At 41.7% G+C, this 19,662-nt stretch overlaps 1 protein-coding gene across 2 annotated transcripts in view; it reads left to right on the forward strand.

Moving 5' to 3' along the window:
* Positions 1–1,446: 1,446 nt before the first annotated feature.
* The window catches only part of GSK3B (glycogen synthase kinase 3 beta), a 148,198-nt gene continuing 129,982 nt past the window's right edge, over positions 1,447–19,662 (forward strand). For both annotated transcript variants that reach the window (XM_015629537.2, XM_015629543.2), the window contains exon 1: positions 1,447–1,659. In XM_015629537.2, the coding sequence (XP_015485023.1) occupies positions 1,572–1,659 (88 nt within the window). In that variant the 5' untranslated portion in view covers positions 1,447–1,571. The remainder of the gene's footprint in view (positions 1,660–19,662) is intronic.

Consider the following 19,662-nt stretch of genomic DNA (forward strand, 5'->3'; position numbering starts at 1 on the left):
CGCCCGTGGCCCCGCTCCTCGCGATTGGTCCCCTGCAGGCAGCCTCATCGCCGCCAGCCAATCGCAGCCTGCGGCCGCTCTCCGCCTCGGGCTGCGGCTTGAAGACGTCCCAGGGCTGGGTGACGGAGGCAGCGCGCCCTCTGATTGGCTCTTCCTCCTCGGCTCCACTTGGGTTGGCCCGGCGATGGCCGGAAGAGAGCCCTCCTTCCCATTGGCCGCCCGCCCGCGCTGCTAGGGCGGCGGCGGCGCGCTCCGATTGGGTGTCCGCCTTACTTCGGGGAGAATCGGTCGCGCCCGCGGTGGTTCCGTGATTGGTTCCGGCCAGTTACAGACATTCTTGTAACGGCCTCAGGATTGGCCCCGAGAAGGCTCGGGCGTTTCCGTAACGGCCTCGGGCCGGGGGCTCGCGGGCGCGCCGGGTTTTTCGGCCGGGTATTCACAGACAGCGCTTACGGCTGCTCCGCAGCGTGGGGCGGCGGCGGGCACAGGCGGCTGCGCGGCTTTGGCGCACGCACAGAGCGCAGCGGCGGGAGCCCGGCACGCAGCGGAGGGAGCAGCGGGGACAAAGGGACTGATCGGCAGGAACGGGGAGGGGGGATCGGCGGGAGACTTCAGCCGGGCGGACGAGTCCTATGTGCCTTGGGCGCCTGGGGAAGCAGCAGCAAAAGCAGCAACCGCCGCCAGCGCTCTGAAGCCAGGCTGAGGAGGAGCAGGGAAACCGCCGCCGTCATGGCCCGTGCCATCGCCGCCGGCCGCCGTCCGCAGTGCAGCGTGCCCTGCCTGAGCCGTCGCCAGCTGCCCGTGCGGGCGCAATGAGCGGCCGCACCTCCGGAGTCGCCGCCGCCGCCTCAGCGCCGTACTGAGCAGCAGCGTCAGCGAGCAGCGAGGCCGCCTGGCCGCCTCACCCCCCTCCGCGCGCCGCGGATCCCGCCGCCACCACCGGATCCTATTGCGACTCGGAGCCGCATCGCCTCCGCTCGGCGGTGCCCCGAGATCCCTCCGCCGGGGAAAAAAAATAGTCCCGTTGCCTGCCGCCTCCCTCAGAGGCGAGGGGGAAGGAGAGGAACGGGGAGGGGGGAAGGAAGAGAAGGAAGAAAAAGAAGAAAAGGAAAAACAAAGAGATAAAGCAAATAAAAGGAGAGAAACGCGGCGGCGGCGGGATCGGAGGAGCCGGGCCGCGAGCCTCCGCCCCATGTGACTGGCGCCCGGGGTGGGGGCAGCGAGGCCCAGCGAACCCCCCTCGCTCGGGAGCGGCGCCGGGGGGAGGCGGCTCTCGGACCCACCGGCGCGGTCGGGAAGGATGGTCGTGTGAGGAGCGGGCGGCGTGAGGAGGAGCAGGAGGAAGCAGGAGAAGCAGCAGGAGCACCAGCCGCCGGGCGACAGAGACCGAGAGGGGAGGGGGCTTCCCCGGGGGGGGAAGGGGGGGTCCCGGCGTTTCATGTGGCGCGTCCCACCCGTCTCCTGCAGCTGAGCGAGCGAGGGAGCGGCAGGCGGGCCCGCCGGGGCGAGGCGGAGGGCGAAGGCAGGAAGAGGAGAGAGGTGATCGCCGTTGGGGCAGAGCGGGAGAGACCATGTCCGGGCGGCCCAGGACCACCTCCTTCGCGGAGAGCTGCAAGCCGGTGCAGCAGCCCTCGGCCTTCGGCAGCATGAAAGTCAGCCGTGAGTATCCTGCTCCCCTCGGGTGGGGGGTGAAGGCCGGGGAGGCTGCCCCCGCCCTTCGCCCAGGCGGGGAAAGGCGAAGGGAGCCCGGCCCCAGCCCCGGCCTCGGCAGCTCCTTTCTCTCCCCTTCCCCCCCCCCATTAACCTTGAATAGGCGCACGCCGCCGCTCCGTTCGGGGCCTGCTGGACGGAAAATCCCGGTGGGTTTGTCCTCGTCCTTAGCTCCTGGTCGCTGCCAGCGGCCTCTGGCTCATTAAAAAGCCATTTTTCCCCCCTTTGTGAAACGGATTGGGAGTTCCGTAACCAGTATTTCCTTTTCATTCCTCCCCTCCTCCCACCGAAAGGAGGAAATGAATTGCGGGCACGCAGGTATGACCGTGACATTCACGTTCATTATGTGTTTTTTTGAGGTTTTTTTTAAAGCACTCCTGGCTGTGAAGGGGAGAGAGCATGGAAGGTTTTTCCATGCACCCGTAGATCGGGTGTGAGCACCTTTTAGTCCAGCCCATTTAAAAAAAAAAAAAAAAAAAGGAGGGGGAGGGGAGCTTACAAAAGGTGTCTCTAATATCCTCCAGGCTCTGGTAAAATGCTTAGAAGAAGGCGTAAGAAAATGCTTATTTTGAAATAACTACTCCATTGGCTCACATGTCAAGCTTAGCATTCCTTTTCCAATTTTCTGTTCAGAGGAATATTTTTAAGAACGAGGCCTGTGCTTTATTCTGTACAGACATGTCAGAAATCATGCTTAATGTGTGCTCATTCTTCATATTCTGTCGTTTGGGTTTAACTGGTGTATGTGAATTAAGAATATGAATTAAACCTCAACAAATGTACAGTGCTGATACAAAAAGGCCCAGTTCTGAGTTGCTATAGATCGGCTATGTGCTTATCATACATAATTTCTTTACTCCTGATTTGAATATGTTCACATTAAGAACTGAATTGTTCTTCCAGATTCATAAGAACAGTGTAGTTTTTAGAGATATTTTCGTTTTCCTTACCGAAATGCAGGATGACATCTTTATGGGACCAAGAATGCTCAATATGCATTCCCATTCGATTGATCTATTTGATATTCGTATAAAGCCACACCTGGCATGGCTCTGTGGGTGCATGCCTGCATCCATCGCAGGGGCTTGTGTGTTTCGTGCCAAAGCACTGCGAGATTGTGAGCTTTTTTGACAGATGAGAAATTTTGATAGTTTTATTTGCACTGAAATGTCTTCCGCTGTGGTTGAAGCCTTGAAAAGAGCATTTGGATCAGGGGCTGTAGTCCACCTTGTATCTGCATGATCAATGTGCCAGCAGTCCTCCAAAAACCATGGGTGCAGTTAAACCCATATTAGCAGCACGGCAGTGTAGGTTTGATCAGGTCCAGCATTTGTATTTATTAAGGATTATTGATCTGTATGGAGGAGAACTGTGGGGGACTCCATTTTAATTTACTGGCTTACTTTATGTGGCTGTGGAATGGAAAGCAGGTCTTGTTGATCAGTATTTCTGCAGGTGGCTGTCTAAACCAAGCGAGACCTCAACCTGTCATACTCGGCAACTAAATTTGTCTTATTCAGGCTCTACAGCTTGATTCTTGAAAGGTCATTGATGCTCCTTTCCCGTTTATTTGAGGTCAAAGACTAGACAGATGCTTGCCTGTGAAGAGGGTGCTAACTGATGCAGACTAACAAGTTTGCAAATATGATTCAATCCCAAGTGTATAACACTGAGGGAGAGACAAAGGCCGTAACATAAAGCGCATGCACTTGTGATAACCCCCCCAGTCGCTCTAGTCATGTGCTCCTGGTCCTTCTGCTGTCTGGAAAAAAATGTCAGAACAAAGCAAGAGAACCACATTCAAGGATTCTGTGGGAAGTGCAGTTTCTATTTTCATTTAATCCAGCCATGTAAGACAGCCTGGGAAGTTAACTTTTTTTTTTTTTTTTTTCCTTTTCTTTTTAAGTGAGAAAAATTCCAGGGTGTCGCAAAAGGTTTTGTTTTTCTGGTTAGCAAAGTGTTGGTAACATCTTATCATATGATGTAGCAAGCTATGTATTGCCCGTGTGGAGTGCTTCTGTGGTGGACAGAGTTAAGGCGGCTTTTTCATTTTGATATATATTTGTAGGCTGATACTTAGTTACCTTTTTAGCCAGTTTGAGTTAAAGCTGGGACAAAAGAGTCCTTGTGAGGAAAGTGAAAATTGATGGATTTGTATCTTCTGAGTGTCTGAGACATCTTTAGTGCCTCTGTTTTGGTGTAGGTATTTTGGAAGCAAAACCTGGCTTGCTTGATGTCAGCCTTTTTGCTCTCATTTGTAAAGAGCGGTGAAATCAAATGATGAAGTCACTCTTGCTCTGGTGTCTCTGCAGCTATTGCTTCTCCTGTCTGAGTGCCGCAAGAGTTACCTTGGAAGGATAGATCTAAGGGATGAGAAAAGCATTAATAAAATACTGGAGGAGGGTTCATTGTTCCTTGTGTTTCCTGGGAGGAACAGAACTAGAACCATACTCTGACTGCTTTTCTTCCCAAGATATATGGGGAGGAAAGAGTGAGCAAGCATTTTTCATCTCTTTGCTGTGCAATTTACTAGATTGAATTTACGATACTTTGTTCTCAGAAGTTGGTAACTGAATGAAGCCTTGAATGGAAAGATGGGAGATTACCAGCAGATGCTTCTCCTTTGGCTGTTGGGAAAGATGACTTCTCATGCATGATGCTGTCATTGCTCTGTCAGGGATGGTACAAGGGTTTTAACATCTCTGCAGCAGTAGGAACCCTGTGGCCTTAATGTATCTCTTTCAAGTCATACATCTGTCTTCTGAAATCTGACTATTTTTATTTCTCTATTTATATTTTGGTGGTTGTGAAATCACTCAACCATATGGATTTCAACATTGAAATAGTTCTCAAATAGGGTATTCCTTTTGCTGAGTATTCCTCAAATAGGGTATTACTGTGTTGCTGGGTTCGTAGGCTTTCCCTGAACAAAAAGAAAAGTGTGTGTACTCCTTCTGTTAAGCTTGGCCCTCAAAAGGAGAGAGCTAAGCTTCCAGTTTTCCACTTTCTGATACTATCAACCTGCACATTATAGTATGAGAAGAGATAGGAACTTGAAGCTTTCTTTTGTTCTTTACCTAGTTGCTCTTGCAATGCTTGCAGATGTACCTTGTTTCTCAAATGGTACCCTGCATTATTACAAAAATAATCCTGAAATATAAAGGGTAGTCATGCAACACATAACCAAAAATATCAGTATAAAAATAGAAGTCTCAAAATTTGCAGTTTGAGAATTTTCATCTAATGACTGTAGAATTGATTTTTTTATTTTTTTTTCCTTCTCTGAGCTTCTGGGAAATATGTGTTTCGAGTAACACCAAGTCCTTACAGCCAGCAGTACTTATTGTAACTGTAGCCAATTGTCTTGATGATCTGCAGTAAATAATGTCTTGGCTAACACTTGCCATGAAGAATTTTTTGCTCCATGTGTGATTGTCATGGGTCTGTAATTGGTTATGCAGGATTTGTCAACTTGGAGGGTGAGGAAGGCGATTTTATTTGCTTTAGCTAATTCTGATGTTGACCACATACTCTTGGGTTGCAAAATCTGAAGGACAATCTCGTAATAATTCATTTTGGACTCTGTGGAACAATGTTTCAGTGGTGCCAGACTTGGGGTTTGTTGAAGTTTTTCTTTTCTTCTTAGATTCACTGGGTTTTTTCTGTATTGTAAAATCTCCTGAAAGCACAATAGCTTGGTAAGCCTATATTGCTGTGTATTGTTCCCACGGAGTGTGATAGCTCTTTAAAAGTGGTTCACGAAGGAGTAAAGTCTGTTAGTTTGTTGCTCTTTTAGTAGCTATTCCACAAACCACTACATAAAAGTGACTGCTTTTTTAGGTAGCAGTGGTGTCTAGGTGACACTTTAGTTTAATGTTGTGTGGTGTCCAGGTAGGTGTGTGGGAAGAGCCTTGGAAAAGGGCACCCTGGCTGCCTTCAGTGAGAAGGAATGAGTGGGGCTGTTGAAACTGCCAAGTGATTGAGATAATACCACCTGGTGTTTCTCAACCCAGTTAGGGTAGGGCCCTCTCTATTGCTTTGATAGCAGTTTCTACCTAATTGGTTTCTGAAACTGAAAGCTGCCCATCCTGCTTTCCTTGCTGGAGAGAGGAAAATCACTCCCTTCCAGAAGCCTGCTGAGTGTTATGTGTCTGGCCGTCGCTCATCCTAGCCCTGTCCAGCTTTCTGACTGCTGCTGGGTGAGCAGCTCTTCTCATTCCTAGATTGAGAAAAAATGTACTGAGGGGGTCAGCTAATGAATATGTGTGACTGAAAGTGTTTCATGTTACAGTGCCTCAAAGTTGTGCCTTGCAGTCTGAAAAGGAATAGAACTGTCTGCTGTACTTAATTCTGATGGTGACAGACTCTTTATTCATACCATTAGTTAGTTGATTCCATTTCTGTTCTGCACATTTCCTCTTCCCTTCACTGCTTCTTGGAGGTGATCCCTTCTTGTTACCCCTTGATGCACCTTCTGTATTTCCTAGCAATATTGGAACCATCTTGTTCACCTGTTTACACAGCTATAGTTTAGGGAGTGTGTTCCTTGCCTGCATGTGTCCTGGCTCTGGAAGTTGTTGTATCGCTTCATCTTGTTAACTTGAAAGGGCCTTGTAGGTATCACAGGCAGTGGCAAGGAGATGAGAAAAGCTGAAGACCACCGTGTGGCCTGAAGAGTTTCCCTCTACTGCCCCAGAGAGCTCTTTAATTTTCTTGTATTTTATCTTTAAGAGCTGATTTAGATAAAAGATAAAGGAATTTTCCAGTATTGGAGTTCAGTTTACTCATCACAGATCTTCACAATTATAGGAATCTGTGAGATATTGGCTGTTGCTGTGTCTCTCCCCATGCTCTCTCTTAAACTGGATGGATGAGTGAAGAAGATTCTGAAAGTCTACAGAGTGTGTGCAAAAAGCCTGCAGTTAAAGCTTTGTGCTGCAATCAGCTGTAGGATTTTCTGAAATGAATTAATGCTAAACCCTTTGGTTATTTGAACACAGTAGCTAAACCGTGCCAGGTGCTTGGAGAACACTTGAAGCCTCTTGGTTCAAGCGCTTGGAGTATTTTTGTTTCAAATGACTGAGTCCCAATTTAAATTGAAAAGTGTGTTACCTCTGAATTTCCAGAAATGTCTGTAGACAACTTAAAACTTGAGTATTTTTCTGGAGTTCTCTCCCTTTTGATTCTGTTAAAAAAAACCTTAATTTTTAACTTTACTCTGAGGACTTTTAGTCACCCATAGCTAGTGTGGGAAGTGCTAAAGTGGCTGTCTCCTGCAGCAGCGATATGGCTGGTGGAGTTACTTGGCTGCTTTCTGAATTTAATGAGCATCAGCCTGGAGCAGCCTTGAAAGACAAACAAAACTTTTAAAATCAAGCAACTAGGAAAAGGAGATTATTGAAAGTTTGAATGCCTCACAGAATATCCAGGTCCGTGCAAAATTCAAAAATTTGTCTTTTCGGAACTTCTTTCAGAAAGCTAGACAAACAGGGGCTCTTTTCTTTATGTATGTTGAAAATAAATGCCAATTACAACATTTGCAATGTGACAAGAAAAGGTACTCTTTCAGCCATAAAGCCTCAAAACCTGTAGGGTGCTGTACAGGTCAGACCACCTTTCTTCAGATGCAAAACCAGAAATCCCCTTGTCACTTCTCATCCCATAGAAATTGTTTCCAAAGTGCTGCATGCTGCCATTGGGGGAGGTAGAAGGTTGAAAGAATAATGGTCTATGCCACTTTATATTTTAGGAATTGATTTAAAATGTAACCGCTTGAGTGCACTATAGCAGTCTGATCTTGAGGTGAGAAAGGTGTGAGATGTGGTAGCAAGATTCAGGTCTGTGAGAAATTGTTACAACATCATAGTCATGCACAGACAACTATTCCTGGTCAGCGCTGCTGCATCTCATTAAGCTGAAGCCTCGAATGGATGTCTACCTGAAGCTTTTGCAAACTGGATTTGGGTAACAGCAGTTTGTTTTCACCACCTCTTCGGAATCCTTTCTGCCCCATGGGTAATAGCTTAGCATGCACTAGAGAGAGTGTCATTATTTAGGTCTTTTCTGTGAAAACGGTACATGTTATCTTATAGGTGTTGCTGTGTGATGCTTTGTCAGGGCAGTAGGAGAGGTGAGATGATGGTATTTCAATAGAAATCCATGTTGGAGACCTTTCTGAAAGCAGTCCTGTATCAGTCTCTGAGAACTGTCAAAAATGTGGATGCCCAGAAGTCATACTGCTGTGCCTCTAAAAGAAGTGGACAGTGATTTTTCTTGTATGTTCAGTGCTATCAAAGAATCTTTTCATTAGGTGCTCTTGCCACAGATGACTTGTCTGTTCAGAAAAGGAAATAAAGCAAAGCAGTTCACTCTGTACTTTTATCTCTTGCAGACGGGAAGTAGATGTAAGCATTTAAGGCAATTTGTGTTCTCACCTAGACTGTCTTATAATGGAAGAAAGGAAAGTGGTAAGATAGCTTGTCAATGTCAAGAACTCAGGGCTTTTTTTTTTTTTTTTTTAACAAAAGTCATACAGCAACAGTTCCTTCTGAAGGGACAGCTTCAGTCCTTGCTGGGAGCTTTGCTGTGTCCCTGTAGCAGGGACTGTATTTTCTGGCTTGGCCTCATCAGTACCAGTGCTTCCTCTACAGGTGAAAGTGGGCTGCCAGTTATCTTCCATGTTGATTAATTTCTAGATGGTTTCCAGGGTTTCTGTGTGGGTGATACAGAGTCAGGTTGCTGTGGGGCTGCAGTAGGCCTTGGTGCCTGCCACAGGAAATTAACTTTAGCTTGCACAGAAGTGAGAACACACAGCTAAGAAAAATACACCTTTATAGCTTCTTAATATGTCTGAATAGGCCTGAGCGTCTCTTTCTTTGAAGGGTATAATGACCATTATGTAGCATTGGTGAAAGTATTTTTGTGTCTGAAAAATGTCTCTTAAACTTGATATATCACAAAAATGTTTAGTGATATAGTTATGTTGCTTGCTGTGTCTTTTCAGGCAGTTGGATTGAGTTGGAAAAACATTTTCGTAGTCCAAGTGCCTGGCAGTAGATGATCATAATAAGAGACCCCCTGATCAGAAGGGGAAGGGAGGATATTTCCCATTGATGCCACTGGATAAGCAATGCTGTGGATGGTTTGTAGGACTTAGAAATACTGGCCCTGCACTGTGCTGTTGTACGTGCATGAGGATAAATGTTTGAGTGCAGCTGCAAAAATTGCCAGTCTTTTGGGTCAGAGCACTTAGAAGGGGAAGAGTTGGGTGTTGGCTCTGAAGTTATAACCAGAAGGGAAGCAGCAGCTGAATTTTTCCAACCAAGGCAGACTTCTTACAGCTACATCATCTCTTTTGACTTTTTTAGTAGGAATATAATTCTTGTCAGATACAAGCTCTGTAGTTCATAGTAATATCTTTTGCCAGGAATGCAGGCAATTGTTTAATTTTCAGGCAGGCCAAGAATATGTTTTGTAGAAGGATAAATTGTGACTCTTGCTGCAGAGAAGAATTTGATTTTTTTTGCTGTGTAGAAAGAGGAAAACTATTTAGTCACAGTTGATAGTGCCAGTCTGGTTTTTTGATTCACACCCTCCTGTAAACATTATCATAGAACATACAATGATATTTGTACCCCATCTCATCTGCTTAGTTGTTTTAAGTATCTATTTTTAAAAGGTAGCACAATGACTTGACCTGTGTGAGTGGGTTTCCTAGTGGGAGGAAGGGGTCACAAATTCATCAGCCTAAACAAACCGAATATTTGCATGTTGCCCAAGTAAACGTGAATCATTTGGCACACATCTGTATCCCCATGTGTGAAGCCCATAGTCATAAATGTATTTCCTCCATTTGTGGGGTCCAGTATCAGCATCAGAAAAAATGTTTTGTGCCTTGCTTAGAGAATGAAAGCTTTCTGGCAGGGCAGTCTCTCTGCAGGTGAGTAGATGGAATGTTTTATTTTCTTTATATATACAATTGCTCAATTGAAACCTAAAGAAGCGGAAAATGGTGTTGTCCTTGAGAAGAATGTGTCTGTTGACCATTTCACTTACAATCTTGCCATCTTACTTGTGGTTGCACATCTTACGTGTGCTGCCTTGGGAGCCACGGGTATGTACAGTCACGCACCATAGCAATTGCAAACTTATGGTTTTTTCCTGTGTCACTCAGAGAATAGAACCTTCCTAATCAAATTCCAGTTTTAGAGACTTTGGAATAGATTTAGCAATATGTTTTAGTAACCACAATGGATTGCTGAGCTGAGTGTTGGGGAAATGTTTTAGAGGCCCATGGATAGCTAGGTGATTTTTATCTGTTTGTCTGGGTTTTCTAGTGGAACATCTACTGAATGTACTAGAGACAAAAGCATAAAGTTTGTGTGGAGTGGGAAAACTTCTATTATTCCAGAAATTGTGGACCCAAATTTCAGATTATATTGGTTAGTGAGAGGGTGGGGAGAGCTTTAATTGTAACTCCCAAGAAAAGGTACTGTCCATTTTAGATTGAGCTCAACTTTGAACTTGCTCTTCCTTGATCAGTGCAGTGGGTATAGTTGGTTTGGGATTGTGTGCAGGTTCTTATTCAAGTGACATGGGATGGCATTTGAGTTTGGTGGACTCTTCACATGTGCAGGTGAAGTTCTTCAGCAGGAATGTCTGAATGTCATTCAAGCAAGCAGAGCATGTTTCGTATTGGCTTAATGGAAGATCTTCTTAGGGGAATGAATGCTGCCCAACCTACAAGTCTATCTGTCTAATCAATGGATTCAACTTCAGTGGACTGAAGCTTCCCTTCAGCTAGAGTAGCTGGCTTTCAGTGTCCATGAAAGCTGACAAGGTTCAAGCATGGCAATTGGCATATCTTTGACAGGAAAAGAATGGTGGCTGCTTTCCCAGGTAGCACATTTGAATTACCTGTGGGATTTTGGAGAAAGGTAGAGATATTCATGAGGCAACAAGCAACATTTTCTGTTTGGTGTCAATGCCTTGGCTTTAAGCAGTAGCTTGTGGATTTATTTTTTTCACTAATAACCTGGGTTATTTTTTCAATGGCAATATTTGAGCAGTTCATGACTGACTGTAAATATTTATTACAGTTGGCCAACTCTAAAAGGAAGTGGTGCAGAAATGTTTATGCTGTGTCCATAACTTTTAATAAATGTGATACTTCAGAAATATTTACTGAAAAAATGACACTGCCTGTATTTCAAAATATCTGGTGAAACCTTAATTTTTATTCTTATATTGTGGCATAATTGCAAAACAGAATGTTTCTTCTAGTGTTAGTTTAAAAAATATAGTTTCTACATATGCCTTTTAAGGTTTTTAGTTTATTCAGACATTGTGGTGTGGGGTTATTAATTTATTTTGCTCTTTTTTCTTTTAAGTGAAGAGCAGGTGGAATTATGAAAGAGTTCCTGGCAGACTATTTCAAAATCAGTAGATGCTGAGAAAAGTCATGTTAAATTGTCCTCTAGCAGCCCCTTTTTCTCTATGACTTACTACATATATTTGAGACTAGAGAGGCGCACACATATGCGCGGTCAGAAATATAATATGGAGGGGAGGAGATGATCTAGAATTCTGAGATCTGGAATTTAAACCTAGGCCACATGTGAAGGCTTTTACTTTTAAGCCTTTACAGACTGCTCTACCTACATGTATGATTGCAAAAGTTTATTTTTACGTGCTCATGGTGTTCTTGTCTGAGTACCTGGGAAGAGTGGTAACATGTAGGTTTTAATTTGCTCTGGTTACTCACACTTCCTGTGCAATCTTCTATGCTGTGGTGGTTTCATTTCTCCCAGTGTTATTGTGCACTGCTGTGCATCCAGTGAAGCTGTGGTGCACTGGGGTTTGCTGCAGGGGTGAGCAGCACTAGTCTAGTACTTTACAGGTATGCCTTACACGCTTCAGAATTAAGATATGCTAGTGGGGGCGGGGTAGGGGAAGCACCCCAAAGCCAAGGCTGCTAGGGATGGCATCTGTGTCTGGCGTGCAAAATATTTTCCTGGGAAATATGAAGAAGAAGAGTATGGAAAATATATCAGTAGCCTTTAAATTGTAGAACTAATGCAGGGTCTTTATGAAGTAAGGAGAACAAAAAATTGATTGGTAGGACTCAGGTTTCTTCAAGACTGCTGTACATGGGCTATTACAGTTTTGCTTTGAGACTACAGATGCAAGTTTTTATGACTGTATTTGAAAGCCTTGTGATTTCTAAGTATAGTAGAGGATAAAGGCAGGTATTTCTAAAAATTCAGTTAATGTCCAGGATTTTGTCAGGAAAAGTGGTTAAAAAAGGGGTAGGGAATTTTTCTGTAGATGAAGAGGAATAATTTGCTCTCATCTGACACTGAAGAGAGCAGGTGTTCCCGAACTCCTGGAGATTTGTTTGTTGAAATCCATTGAATTTCTCTGGACATCTCTTGTGCCATTTAACTTTGATTTCTTGTTTTGTCTGTGTTAATATGAAAACATCTCATACTTAGGAAACATGCAGTGGGTCAAATAGTGGTTATTTGACCATTTTGTTTTTTACAACTTTTTCAACCCTGGCTTGGAGTTATTCTGTGTGTGGAAGCAGTTTTGCCATATGTATTACTAGTTTTTGTGCTTAGGTGGAAAGAAAGTCATTAAACATTAAATATACAACAACCTCTAAGTATCTTTCCCCCATTTTAAAATGAAGATACAAAGAGTTAGTGCAATAATTCTAGCATTCTACCAGATTTGTGAATTGTATCTGGAATGTTCGCTGCTGTGAAATGTACCTATTAGGATGTCTGGCGGTGGACTATATAGAGTGTAACTCTTCAAATGCGAAAAATGGACTGAAAGTATAGTGACATTATTGGAAGCTGGGCAGTCTGACTTGAGAGTTAGTGTTCCTACTGAAGGTTTAAGAGTGTTTTTTTCTGTAGGACACAGAAGAGTAGGCTGGTGCGGTTATGAATCACTTTTGCTTCAACTTGGCATAGATTGAAGAAAAAAAAATTCCTTTGTGCTACTAGCATAAATAGCTGCAAATCTCTACAAGTTGTTCAAAAATGCTCTTTTAAAAAATATGGTGTTCTCCAGATTCTTACGAAGTGAGCCATCCCATGGCTGTTCTTTGAAGAAAAGAATATGTAGACCACATAAATGAAACCTATTACAAGATCAGCCATGGGTTGTGCTGGTAAATAGAGTCAGCTATGTGGTATGAAAGTGCCTGTTTTAAAATACATCATCCACTAAAACCTTCAGATGTCTACTTTTATGGAATACTGTTAATTTTTTCCTCCAGTAATTTTGTTGTGGCATCATTTTAATTTTTTTGGATTTATACAGCTGAGAGGTCTTAGTTCCCTTAAACTGATATTGGATATGGGCAACAACATGTAGTGCTGGAGAACTGTGTAATTTACTGTTAGGTAAAATTACTGAATGTGCTTAAAATAGATGGCAGTATGTATATATACACAATTCAAGGCAAATGTCTATCTTCAGACCTCCTGTTAATGGCTTGGATGTTATTCTTTTGGGTGTTTCTTTATGGCAGCTGTCAAAGACAGGAAAGTAGATTAGGCAGTGCCTTGATCTGACCCAGTATGTCTGTTCTTACAAATGACATATCTTTATATTTTATATGCTCACTTTCACAATGTTAACTACTTTATATATCATGGCAGAAATACAACTTTTAAAGTTATAATTAAGTTATTAATTTTTAATTTAATTTTAATTTAAATATTAATTTAAGCAATTGTTTTTATGTTGTTATTAAGTTAAGTTTATCTAAGAACAGGTCTGCAGCCATTATAAAATAAATGTTCTTTGAAGCCAGGATTCCTGTCAAACCAGAAGGATGTGCAAAATCAGGATTTCTGAAGTTTTGTGAAGTATTAATGTGTTTTTTTTTTTAACTGATCTAACTAAAATTTCTAGACTAAATTGCACTATCAGAGGTGCTTCTAGGATTAAGGGGCATGTGTTCAAAATTATCTTAACTAAGTGGTACCCTAAGTAGGATGAAATGTAGGAGAGGCTGATGGCATCTGTTTTTCTTAAGTAAGGTTTGGCTGTAGATTTGGCTGTGCTGATAGCAGGTTTGGGGATAACTGGGGTGGTAGGAGATCTGCAGAGAAGAATCTGGAGTTGGATATTTGCACAGTGGCCATGAGTCAACCAATGCTGGAGAACCAGCAGATCTTTTACTAGATGTATTGATGGCAGTGTCACTTAAAATACATGGAGTTAGCCTTCCCACTTCTTGGCATGCTAATGAGCTAAAGTACAGCACTTGATTTTTGGTATTGTACTGGGAAAAGGATAGTTGCATGCCAAGGAAAATGGTCAGAGGTCTAAAAAAAGTACTTTAGGGGAAAACTGAAAACACTTTGAATGATTTTTTTTTTCTCTTTTTATTATTTTTTTTTTAAGAGGAGGTAGAAGGGAGATTTCTTTTCATAATGTTCTTTCAATACATAAAAGATAGCTGGAAAGAAAAGACAAAGCTGTTGTCTTCCCTACATGAGATGAAACTGTTTGTGGATTTAAACTGTAGCAAACACTTATTAAGCTAGTTGAGTCAACTCTTAAGAACCTCCAGAACACTGGAATAGATTAGGGAAGTCTGTCAGATTCCCAGTAGTGCCTGTTTGAAAAATGAAGATGCTTGCCAGGTAGTTTATATATAGAAGTTTGGAGAGGTTTTAATTAAGACAGCCTGTAGTCCCTTATGGTATTACTTTATGTCATTCTAGTTATTTCTGCATGGTCTTGGGATGAATTTCAGTTACAGCACACTGATCCTCTTGCCTCTCCCCTCGGGATGAGGTAGCCTTGTGTTACTGGCAGCTTGCTGGCAGTTAGTGAATGCAGAGATAAGGATCTGTGAAACTGGCCACAGCTTTAACACTTAAAAACAAGGTAGATTGTCTTAGAGAGGTGATCTAGTCCAGTCCCTCTGCAATGAGCAGGGACATCTTCAGACACATCAGGTTGCTCGGAGTCCTGTCCAATCTGACTTAGGAAGTTTCTAGAAATGGAGCACCCATCACCTTTCTGTTACAGTGTTTCACCACCCTCACTGTATAAAAAAACCCCAACCTCTTTCTAATATCTGATCTCATAGAGCTTCCTTAGTGTTGGAGTTTAGGTAAATGTACTGTGTTTGGCAAAGCAGTTGAGGAGTATTTTTAGTTAGATGTTTAAATCTGGTCTGATTTTCACTTTTTGTACAAGCATTATTCAAGTGAAAGCTTGTTTTTTGGTAGTCCTGTACAACAGCTGAGAATCACAGGCTTTCTGTGGGGGTTTCTAGATCTTGCTTTGTGTGGGTCCTGAGAAAAGTGATGCTTTCCTTTTAGTTTTCCATCCTGTGGTTCTTGCTTCAACACAAAAGAATTTAGCACAAGTCAAGAACTGCTCAGAGCTTCAGGCAGAGACCAGGACCCAGCTGCATAGGTACCAAGCTTTTGTTAGGGGTGTCTTATCTGCTCCAAACAACTTAGAGTGTATTGCTTTGGTGTATAATGCCAGTGCAAGAAGAATATTCACTCAATAATCCATTCGTTCAATATATCCATTAATATATAACTACTGTCTATTCACAGCAGTTGCTTTAGTTTTAACTGAATAAAGGGACAAGGGTTTGAAGATTGCATATAGAAACCAGATGTTGCATAGAACATGAGCCAAGAAAGAAAGCACATTCTTGGTCTTGTACATTTGTGGAGTATAGATAGTTGTTACATTCTTTTAATTTTAATTTAGTTCAAAGATTCAAAGAGGATGCTAGTGTTGCCTTTTGTCACTTTATTATCTGAATTTTTTAGGGATTTTAATTGACTTATGTGTAGCTTTCTGGCAAGTAAGATGGATGTGTGAAACTGTTAAGTCTGGAGCTGTCACATGAGAAACTATAAAGATATTTAAGAGCAGAAATGATCATCTGTACTGGTCCATTGTTTCCCTTTTGATGCAGAAACTTTGACTAGAACTAAACAAATGATTTTTTTTGAGCCTTGCAAAGCTATAGTCTTATTTTGTACACATGTGAAGTTACTGTGGAAGGCTGGAATCCTGAACTGTAAATATAATTTAATTGTAAAATTCCATTCAGTTCTTGCTTCCATATTTCATGTGATTTTGAATGTAAAAAAGTTGATAGATGTCAAATTAGTGTTTTTTCCTTGTATTCTGCTCAAATAAAAAATGAGGAAATGATAACCCACTAACCTTATGCTGAAGTCCTCCTATGGTACAGTAGTAGTCCTAAATGTCTTTTATTTTTTCCATTTGTAATCTTTGGCTGATGGAAGGATTAGAAGGTTGGCTGTAAGGCTGTGTGAGGCTCTTTCTGGAGATGGTCGTACTTCATTTGTAGGCAGTGCTTGGCTTCAGGCTGTGCTTTAGTGTTTGATCTGACTTCAACATGCACAAAATAGTCCCATCTCTTGGGTGGCTTAGACTGCCGGGGCGTACAGTTCTTTTTTTGTCTGCAGCTGTCATTATCTGAATGATGGAAGAGTTTACAACTTGTGTATTGTGGAAAACTTGTCCCCCTTCCCTGTTGATAGCTGTGAGAGACTGGGATGCTTCTGCTGACATTCTTCAGCTTCAGTGCTGTGACAGCAACAAGAAGTCAACAAAGTAACCGGGCATCAGAAAAGGCAGCAAGGAAAGAAATAAAGTAGAGCCTAACCAAGTGGTCTTTTTGGGTTGTGGGAGCCATTCAGATTGAGTTTTCTGAAAATGAGGCTTCAAAGTAAATAATAACAGTAAAATTAATGCTTAAATTCCCTCTCTTCCCTGTACTTCATTGTGAGTTTAGGATGCATTAGATGAGTATGAGGCACTGAAATATTAAGTTAATGCAGTGCTTATCATTAAAGTACCTTTCTCTTGAAGAAGAAATGGAGAAAAATACTAATTCTTCCCCTTCCATATTTGTAAAATATTAGTAACTTGTCTTCATGTTTAAAATCTCTTCTGGTTTAAATGGTCATGTCACTTTCTTGGTCCTTTACATTTGTTGTACTTAGTATCTGTTGAAACTGCAGGAAACCAGAACTCTTGAATGGGGTTCTCTGGAAAATGTTGACTTGAATGTTTGCAATGCCAGAGTTTACTGATGTTACACTCACAAGAAGTGAGTGGAATTTTTTTGTGAGTTTCAGTTCTGTGCGGATCTGCTTTACAAATACAAAAATGTTTTTTTGAGGGGAAAGAGTAAGTGGATCAGCAGACTTGAAAATGGGTCTGGTTTAAAGAATGCAGCAATGCACCTTTGGTTTAAATAAAGAAAGCAGTGAGAATTTAAAGTTTCGTATTCTACCAATGTCTTAAATATGTTTTTTGAACAGAACTTTTTGGATACTGTCTTGGTACCTTTTTAGAGATGGTGGAAGAAACATATGTAAGTGGGCTCAGTTTCTAGATTTGGACTAAAATTTATGTGCAGATCAGTGGATCCAGCTGGGAAGTTTTTAATTAAGCATGCTAATTAAGTCATGTGGTGTACCCAAAAGCAGCACTTTATTACAGGAGAGAATGGTTTTCTTGGCGGCGAATGAAGGAGAAATGCTTCATTGAGGCACTCTTCTAGCTCCTGCCAGTGGAAAGAAAATGCAGAATCTAAAGTCACTCAAGAAAATTCGAGTGCAGGAGCAAAATTTATACTTTTATTTTGCTGCATTTTGCCTTTTTCTGTTTGTAAACAGCCTTTAATATTCGACAAATTCTTACTTTTGCCGGTATGAACAAGAATACTTCAGTGACCATGAATCCAGGTATCACAGAAATAGGATGCTGTGGAGAGCCCATATGCTGAAAGCCTGGACAAAGTTGTGCACAAGGATGCTGGTATGAGTGGGACAGGTGAGCAGTATAGCTGTCAGGGTGATAAGTGATTGTGGTGGGTGTTCTGCAGTGGAGATGGGGAAGGAAATGAGCAGAGTTGGAGTTGCTGCAGCTCAGGATACATGTGCAGAGCTAAACACCCACCTGATTACTTGGACTTCACAAAAGAAGAATTCATTGTGGACCAAAAGCTGGGATATCAGGGAAAAGGCGATTTGGGAGGTGAAACTGATGGCCTTTGTCTTAATTTTAGCAAAATAGTCAGATATATAAATGATATTTATTTTCTCTGTAAGTACCTTGAGGGCAGAGTGAGCAAACATTAATTACTGCTTTTACTTCTCTTAGTTACGCTGCCTGTGTAAAAATAATGGCACTGAAGTTACAAAAGGATATATTTTCTGCTGAAATGTCTCTATTTTTATTGTTCCTCCCAATGGAAATGATTTTTTTAGAATGTCTTTTCCTCAAGAAAAACTATGCATCTTTAAGACTTATTTTGACTGAGTATATACCTATGGTTATACAATATAGCATCCTTCAATAAGAAGTTGATACACTTGAGAACCTAAAACATATTTTTTACTTTTCCAGTTATTGTAAGATATATATTAGAAGTTAAAGCTGATAAGTTTTCATGATTTTATAACACTAGCAACATAAACTCAAGAAACAAACCTCAGACATGCTGAGGGGGATGTTCCGGTATATATGGAGACCTCCTTTGTTGTGGCTTGAAGAGAAAGCCTTGGTTGCTCTTGTTAAAGAACAATTGTGTGCCTTCATCCAGACCACTAAAGTGGCTGGAATAAAGCTAAAGTGAATAAATAGAAACATTCTAATCTAGTTATTCATGAACATGTATGAAATGTTTCTTTGTGGCCAGTAGTAACTAGAGCAGCCATGTAGCTTTATCAGATGTTGAATTGTCTTGATGTGCATTGAGTTTAGGAATTTTCTGTACCAGCAGACTTGTTTTCTGTTTAGGATTTGAGACCTGTACAAAAAAAGCATTTTGTCTTTAAATATTTAGGATAACATCAATTTTCCCCCTGAATTTTTTCCACTAGGAAAAAAATAATAAAAAAAAGAAACTCTACCCTCTATTGGGTTTGTCTGATTTGTTTAATTTTCCTGCCGTTCTTGAAGAGGCATTAATATTTTTTGCCATTGCCCCTAGTTTATTAGGAATGCTCACAGATAACTTAGGGGAATCCCCTTCTCATTTTCAAATATGTAACTACCAATGTTCTGGTTGTAATCCAAGTTAGGGACTGAATGAGTATTATGCAAGGAACATGTATCACTTAAGTTTAAGTTGCTTTTCGCTGTCACTGCTTGTGCAGCCTGGTTTGATCTTGGATTATTTGACTTTTAGAGGGGAGTTGGATGTAGTGTCTGACTTGAGAGAATGTACTGACTGGTAGGTACTGCATGTTAAAATACAGGGGAAACCAGGTTGATTTGAAAGTACTATAGGCATGCCTTACCTTCTGAATCTTAAGGTATTATAGCTGATTTTCTGTGGAATTCCAGAGACAAATGGGGTTGCCTTCTGTAACTTCAGTGAGACATTAGACTTTCCAATTCAGTGTTTGGATTATTATGTACAAATTCAATGTATTGGAGAAAAATAGGGGAGAATAATTAAGTCATAATTAAGTTTTGATTTTTGGTTGGTTGCTTTTTGGAAAGTACGTGTCAGGTTTTGTGCAGAACATCCATATCACAATTGTAAGCCTTATAAATGAAGGCAGTTAGATAAACTCACTTAAGTTCCATTTTAAACAAAATTTTACTTCTCCATCCAATTTTTCTTTAGTTGTTTTTTGTTTGTTTGTTTTTGCTTTTTTCTTCTTGTTCATAATAAATTTTTAAATGCCACTTCTTGCTTTCAGTGAAACAATATATTCTAGATGTGGATAGAAGAGCTCTTTGTCTGATCTGCTTGACCTGTTTTCTCAAGGGACTTTGTGAAGGGAAAAAAATTGAAACCAAAACTGGTTTTGGTCAGAATTCCTCACCTATTTCCACTTACTGTTCTCACATCCCTGACATGCTAACAGCAAAACCTTTTCTAGAAAGCTTTTTTTTTTTTTCCCC

Source organism: Parus major, chromosome 1 (assembly GCF_001522545.3).
Source record: "Parus major isolate Abel chromosome 1, Parus_major1.1, whole genome shotgun sequence".
Classification (NCBI taxonomy): domain Eukaryota; kingdom Metazoa; phylum Chordata; class Aves; order Passeriformes; family Paridae; genus Parus; species Parus major.